The following is a 7,831-nucleotide window of genomic DNA, read 5'->3' as shown; positions in this document are numbered from 1 at the left end:
CCAGAAATGAGGGGGTTAGACTATGAGGAGAGATTGAGTGACCTGGGACTATACTCGCTGGAATTCAGAAGATTGAGGGGAGATTTTATAGAAACATATAAAATTATGAAAGGGATCGATCAGGGGTTGGCAACCTTTTTGCCTCTGGGGGCCGGATTGCGTATTGATGAGCGGACGGTGGGCCAGATAAATGCCATAAAAAACTTGAAATATGGGAATTATCCATTTAAATACATTTGGTTACGTTTTGCCTCAAATTAAAGTATAACGCATGCTAGAAAATCATTTGTGCTTAACCAAGGACGCCAATTAGTAATCAAAGAACTCAATTTAGTTGCAATTTATTTCAATCAAGGCATCTTTTGAATCTATTAAAAGGACTCAAAGAACCTTTAAACGTAAAACGTGTGAACATGATGCATTGAATGGCAGTAAATTAAGTTTAATAAAAAAGAAAGTTTTATTGCAAACAGTCAAGTCAATGTGAAGAACACGAGGAATTCTGCAGATGCTGGAAATTCAAGCAACTTTGATGAATGTGAAACTTGATGCTGTTTGTTGCTTGAAAGCTTCTCAATATTGGGTGTCGCACTTGTTGATGCGAAGAGCAAGACATTATCCAGATGGGCATCAGGCAGCTTGTTCTCAAATGGTTCTCGGTGTGCTTCAGTTTTGAAAATAATTGCTCACGCAGTTGAGTGCTGCCAAACAATGATGCCATCATATGTAAATATCCGGATATGTAGCGTGGATTTCTTGTTAAAACGCAGTGACGCTGTTTCTGTTTACAAATGTGAACGATCCGATCTGAAAACCCGCGCGTGCACGGGGAGTATCTACAAGGTAGTCTGCCTTCCCGTCACTCGTGTGTACCGGTGTTTGGCTCGGAACAAAACGGAGCCCGCGGCCAGTGTAACACCACACCATTCATGTCCATCAGTGTGATCGCGTGAAATACTCAGAATAAGGAAAAATTGCTCGCTGGCCGAATAAGCATAGTATCCCACTATTTGCTTGCGGGCCAGTCAAAATACCTTCGCTGGATAGATAAGATAGAAGCAAGAAAGCTGTTTCCACTGGCAGGTGAGACCAGAACTAGGGGACGTAGCCTCAGGATTCGGGGGAGTAGATTTAGGAGGGAGATGAGGGGGAACTTCTTTTCCCAGAGAGTGGCGAATCTGTGGGATTCTCTGCCGAAGGAAGCTACCTCAGCAAATGTGTTTAAGACAAGGTTGGATGATTTAGGGTAATTCAGGGTTATGGGCAAAAGGCATGTAGGTGGAGATGAGTCCATAGTCAGAGCAGCCATGATCTTATTGAATGGCACCGCAGGCTCGACGGGACAGATGGACGACTCCTGCCCCTATTTCTTATGTTCTTATGTTTTCTTTGGATACTTATTGTGTGTGGAAAAAAAACACTGAGGATAAACGATCTTACTTTGGAGCAAGAAATGTGTGTTTTATATATATATCCCTCTCCCTCTCCCTCCCTCCCTTCCTCCCTGGGACCAGAGTTGTCGACACTGTATAAGTCAGGGGTAGGTAGATTTGAGCCTCTGGGACCGCCCCCCCCCCCTTAACCCACAGTGGTGGGACCAGAGAAGGAGTGATCAACGTGAAGCTGCGGTCTCGACAAGCGAAGGGAGAGATCGACTACCACCAGCTCTGGACGCAGAACAGCGGTGAGAAGCTGGCCGGTGGTGAGCTGTAGGTAGACGGCTCGCCGAACACTCCCCCAGCCCTAAGGAAACGGGGTAAAGCGCGAGCAATGGGGCAGAAGGCGGGGGCTGAGAATGAAAAGTGCACGACACTAAACTACGCGTCCCTCGTTCTGCGCCTTCTCCCCGCATCTCCAGGCATCAGACGCCGAGCCGCTCTGACACATAGATGAGAAGAGGAACTTCAGCGGCCCATTACACCAAGGGTATGCTTTCCGGCCTGACAGAAACATCCTTTCGGTGTCCTGAGAGAGAACAAGGGGGAAGTTATTTAGGATAACACCTTTATACATTACAAGGGTTCTGGGGAACGTGTCGGTTTTTGCAGGGGGTCCCAGGGAGTGTGTCAGTATTTACAGAGGGTCCCGGGGGGGGGTGTGTAGGTATTTACAGGGTGTCCGTGGGAGTGGGTCAGCATTTACAGGGGGTCTCGGGGAGTGTGTCAGTATTTACAGGGGGTCTCGGGGAGTGTGTCAGTATTTACAGGGGGTCTTGGGGAGTGTGTCAGTATTTACAGAGGGTCCCGGGGGGTGTGTAAGTATTTACATGGAGTCCTAGGGAGGGTGTCAATATTGACGGGGTGGGGGGGGGGGTTCCCTGGTGACGCCTCTTTAAGTGACAGACTTTATCGAAACTGGAAATAGATTCACAGGGACATTGCTAGGACTCGGCACAGAGAGGTTGGCTGGCTGGGACTTCACTTCTTTGCAGTGTAGGGAATTGATAACCTTATAGACATTATTAAACCACGAAGGGCTTAGATAGGGTAAATGCACACAGTCTTTATCCCAGGGAAAGGGAACAAGGGAACATGAGCGTTCTTAGGTGAGAGGGAAGAGATTAGAACATTTGTTCTGAAGGTGCTGAGTACATAGGGCAAGCTGCCGGGCGAGGTGGTTGAGGCTGTAAGGTTACACTCCCAACCTCGCCAGCCTCCTGGGTTTGGACGCTTCAATTCTCCAGAGTTTGGACAGCTGGCGCGACCTTTTTAGGGATTCAGTCCCGCTCCACTAACTGGCGGCCACGTTTAGGCGCTGCGATTTTAATATTTAAAGAGCTCCGGAACTGAGGCTCGGTGCTCAATCATCAGGTCAACTTTAGTTTAGCCTGCGACTGCGTTTAGAATTTCCGTCTTATTGGGACCCTGGTCTAGCACCTAGTCAAGAACGCTGTTTCCCTCTCAGTGTCTGGATCCTAGTCTCGGACTCTGGGTTCCTTACCGTCCTGACCTCGGCCTCTCGCCACAGCGGCAGGTGCGTCAACAGCGTTTAGAAGATAGTAGAACAGCGAACGTTTGGACGGATATGGGCCAAAGCAGGGCAGATTGGACCAGGCTGGGTGGTTGGTATGGGTGCTGATGGGCTAATGGGCCTGGGTAGGAAAGCTTTGGAGGAATGTGGAGCAAACGTGGGCTAAAGGTGAACACTATGCATGAGATAGGCTGTCTATGTGCTGGCTGACTGTCTAATTCTCTCCCCCCCAGGGCAGCGTCGAGGCTGAAATTGACCGGGGGGGGGGGGGGGGTGGATGAGTTTCGAGGGTCAGGTGGGAAGGTCGGGAAAGGCAGAGGTCAATGGGCCGAATGTCCCTCCCTGGTGCCTTGTGCTCTGGCGGGACTTGCGCAGGAGACTTGCCTTTCCTCTGACAGAGTGAGTAGACTAGGAGAACCGTGGCCACCAGGATGGTCAGCACCATCGCCATTGCGACCTTGCCCCAGGTTCCAGTGGAAGCTGGCTCCTGCTCCCCCAACTCCTTCACCCGGAAGTGCGAGTGGAACAGTGCTGCTCTCCCTGACGTGTTCCACCCGTGACCAGATCCCTCTGTCCCATGCGGTGGGGCCGTGGCGAGGTCCAGGCGTCCTGTAACCGAGGAAAGGCAACACTCATCAATCCGGCCCCTCAGCCTCCTCTTGCTCCTCTCTGCCCGTCAATTACAACATCCGGCCCATCAAGTCTGCCCTGCCATTCCATCATTTATTCTCCCTCTCAACCCCGTTCTCCTGCCTTCTCCCCGTAACTTTGACACCTATCGACCTCCGCTTTGAATATCCCCAATGACTTGGCCTCCACAGTTGTCTGTGGCAACAAATTCCACAGGTTCCTCATCCTCTGCTTTAAGAAATTTCCCCTCATCTCTGTCCTAAACGAATGGCCTTCTATTCCGAGGCTGTGTCCTCTGGTCCTAGACTCCCCCACTGTAGGAAACATCCTCTCTACGTCCATTCTATCTGTGTCCTCTGCTCCAAGACTTCCCCACTGTAGGAAACATCTTCTCCACATCCACTCTACCTGTGTCCTCTGCTCCAAGACTTCCCCACTGTAGGAAACATCTTCTCCACATCCACTCTACCTGTGTCCTCTGCTCCAAGACTCCCCCACTATTGGAAACATCCTCTCCACATCCACTCTATCTGTGTCCTCTGGTCCTAGCCTCCCCCACTATTGGAAACATCCTCTCCATATCCACTCTATCTGTGTCCTCTGCTCCTAGACTCCCCCACTATTGGAAACATCCTCTCCATATCCACTCTATCTGTGTCCTCTGCTCCTAGACTCCCCCACTATTGGAAACTTCCTCTCCACATCCACTCTGTGCCCTCTGCTCCAAGACTCCCCCACTATTGGAAACTTCCTCTCCACATCCACTCTGTGCCCTCTGCTCCAAGACTCCCCCACTATTGGAAACTTCCTCTCCACATCCACTCTGTGCCCTCTGCTCCAAGACTCCCCCACTATTGGAAACTTCCTCTCCACATCCACTCTGTGCCCTCTGCTCCAAGACTCCCCCACTATTGGAAACTTCCTCTCCACATCCACTCTGTGCCCTCTGCTCCAAGACTCCCCCACTATTGGAAACTTCCTCTCCACATCCACTCTGTGCCCTCTGCTCCAAGACTCCCCCACTATTGGAAACATCCTCTCCACATCCACTCTATCTGTGTCCTCTGCTCCAATACCCCCCCCCCCCCCACTATTGGAAACATCCTCTCCATATCCACTCTATCTGTGTCCTCTGCTCCTAGACTCCCCAACTACTGGAAACAACCTCTCCACATCTACTCTATCTGTGTCCTCTGCTCCTAGACTCCCCGACTACTGGAAACATCCTCCCCACATCCACTCTGTGTCCTCTGTTCCTAGACTCCCCCGCTATTGGAAACATCCTCTCCACACCAACTCTATTTAGGCCTTTCAATATTCAATGGGTTTCAATGAGATCCCCTCTCATTTTCCTAAATTCCAGTGAGCCCAGACCCAGAGCCTTCAAACACTTCTCATGTGTTAACCCTTTCATTCTCGTGAACCTCCTCTAGACCCTCTCCAATGCCAGCACATCCTTTCTTAGATAAAGGGCCCAAAACAGCTCACAATACTGCAAGTGCAGTCTGACTAATGCCTTGTAAGGCCTCAGCATTGTACCCTTCATATTCCAGTCCCTCTTGAAATGAATCCAGGCCACCCCGGGTGACAGTGAGCCCCAATTTGATATCTTTCATTGATAAACACCCTCCTCCCCACTGCTGCAAACAAGTTGGACCATCCTGTTCACCTACTGCGCCTTCACTATGTCTTGAGAGACTGTCAAAGATTTGTGCAGTATAGAAACAGGCCATTCAGCCCTCTGAGCAGTGATTCATCCCATCTTCCCAATCCTCCCCGTAACAATTGCAGCAATCTTTAATGGTGTCAAATCACCGTTAATAGGCAGCTAAAGGTTCTATACGTTGTCTCAAATGATCCCTCTGCTCACCTACAGACACGCTCCCCCACGGACATGCTCGGGATTCTGATCCATACCTGTTTCTGGTAGGGCTGCAGGCCGCCTTTTCTCCTCCTCAGCTAGTCCATTTCTTGAGTGAAGATTCCTGTTGGGAGGGCTAGTGGTGAAAGGATCTGTAGATTGGATGGCCGTGTTGGGAAGGTCAGCGGTAGGCAGATGAATGGGCTGCGTGGTCATGTTGGGAAGGTTAGTGACAGAAGGGTGTGTGGAATGGATAGCCACGTTGGGAGTGTCAGCAGTGGAAGGATATGTGGAATCGATGGCCATATTGGGAAGGTAAGTAGTGGAAGGCTGTGCGGAATAAACAGCCACGTTGGAAGTGTCAGTGTTGCAAGAGTGCGTGGAATGGATTGCGATGTTGGGAGGGTCAGTGGTGGAAGGATGTGCAGAATGGATTGCGATGTTGGGAAGGTCAGCGGTAGGCAGATGAATGGGCTGCTTGGTCATGTTGGGAAGGTTAGTGACAGAAGGGTGTGTGGAATGGATAGCCACGTTGGGAGTGTCAGCAGTGGAAGGATATGTGGAATCGATGGCCATATTGGGAAGGTAAGTAGTGGAAGGCTGTGCGGAATAAACAGCCACGTTGGAAGTGTCAGTGTTGCAAGAGTGCGTGGAATGGATTGCGATGTTGGGAGGGTCAGTGGTGGAAGGATGTGCAGAATGGATTGCGATGTTGGGAGGGTCAGTGGTGGAAGGATGTGCAGAATGGATTGCGATGTTGGGAGGGTCAGTGGTGGAAGGATGTGCAGAATGGATTGCGATGTTGGGAGGGTCAGTGGTGGAAGGATGTGCAGAATGGATTGCGATGTTGGGAGGGTCAGTGGTGGAAGGATGTGCAGAATGGATTGCGATGTTGGGAGGGTCAGTGGTGGGACCATGTGTGGAATGGACAGCTGATTTGGGAAGTTCATTGGTGAAAAGATCCATGGACTGAACAGCCATGTTGAGAAGGTCAGTGGAAGGATCTGTGGTCTGGATGACCATGTTGGGCAGGTCAGTGGTGGAAGGATCTGTGAAAAGGACAGCCACGTTGGTATGGTCAGTGGAAGTAGGAGGCCAGGAATGCACAGCCATATTGGGAAGGTCAGTGGAATACCGAGTCATGGACTGGTCAGCCATATTGGGGAGCTCAATGGTGGACAGAGCCATGGTGTGGGCAGCCATATTGGGAAGGTCAGTGGAAGACTGAGTCATGGACTGGTCAGCCATATTGGGTAGGTCAATGGTGGACAGAGCCATGGTGTGGGCAGCCATATTGGGAAGGTCAGTGGAGAAAGGATTTGGAGAATGAATGGTTGTGGTGGTGGTAATTCTGCTGCTCCCATGGTTCCTTTCAGTTGTCCTTGAATTTTCAAGAGCTTGTGGTCCCACTCTTCTGCTAACTGAAGGATTCTTTGGTTTTCTCTTGCATTTCACTGTAATATTTTTGGCACAAATGTCAGCTCTGTGTTCTATGCAGCAGATCAATCCACATCGCACAAAGTGACCCCAGACCTATAGCCCCTTGTTACCCCTCCCATCCCGTGTTCACATACCCCAGGCCACAAGCTGGAGAACCCCTCAATGGTACAGTCTATATCTCCTGTCAGATCACTCCCTGCTCCCCCTCATCTGCCTCTCAAGAAAGGGAGAATGAAAAAGAGCACGAGGGGGACTGAGAATCAGATTCTGATTCTGATGAGAGAGGGTTCTGACTAAGGGCCTCGGCCCAAAACCCGACCTGCTGTATTCCTCCTGCATTTTGTGTGTGTTGTTCTGGATTTCTAGCATCTGCAGAATCTCATGTGCTTAAGAAAGTGAGAGAAAGAATTGAAAAAGAAAGAGGCAAAGATGGAGAGATGGACAGAGAGAGAGAGCAAGAGAGAGATTGAGAGCATCAGAGACACAGATAGAGAGAAACAGTCAAACAGAAACAGGGAGAGTGAGAACCTTTAGTTTGCATGCCATCCAAACATAAATACATCGAGGCAGTGAGAAGGAAAACAGAAGGCAGAATTAGTGCTGTTTGTATCTACAGAGGAGGTGCACCACAGGCAGGTAGATACGGTGTAAAGGCCACAGTGAGGTAGACCGGGAGATTAACAGTTCATCTTTTCTCTTTGTGATGTTCATTCAAGGGCCTGACAACAACAGGGGTAGAAGCTGTCCTCGAGCCTGGCGGTATGTCTCAGGAAGGGGACATGTTGGGCGTCACGGCAGTGCAGCAGTTAGCGCAACGCTAACGCAGTTCGGGTGCTCCCAAGTTCGGAATTCAATTCTGTAAGGAATCTCTGTACATCCTCCCCGTGAATGAGTGGGTTTTCTCCAATTTCCTCCCACAGTTCAAAGATG

At 50.1% G+C, this 7,831-nt stretch overlaps 1 protein-coding gene across 1 annotated transcript in view; it reads right to left on the bottom strand.

The window, feature by feature from the left end:
- Positions 1-325: 325 nt before the first annotated feature.
- LOC140197876 (uncharacterized) overlaps positions 326-7,831 on the bottom strand; it is a 30,113-nt gene continuing 22,607 nt past the window's right edge. The window contains exons 4-6 of the mRNA XM_072258426.1: positions 5,518-6,915; positions 3,355-3,579; positions 326-1,965 (exon numbers count right to left, since the gene is read on the bottom strand). Of these exons, the coding sequence (XP_072114527.1) occupies positions 1,916-1,965; positions 3,355-3,579; positions 5,518-6,915 (1,673 nt within the window). The 3' untranslated portion in view covers positions 326-1,915. The remainder of the gene's footprint in view (positions 1,966-3,354; positions 3,580-5,517; positions 6,916-7,831) is intronic.

Source organism: Mobula birostris, chromosome 5 (genome assembly GCF_030028105.1).
Source record: "Mobula birostris isolate sMobBir1 chromosome 5, sMobBir1.hap1, whole genome shotgun sequence".
Taxonomy (NCBI): domain Eukaryota; kingdom Metazoa; phylum Chordata; class Chondrichthyes; order Myliobatiformes; family Myliobatidae; genus Mobula; species Mobula birostris.
Note: the sequence above shows the minus strand (reverse complement) of the source record. Positions and strands in the feature narration are given on the sequence as shown.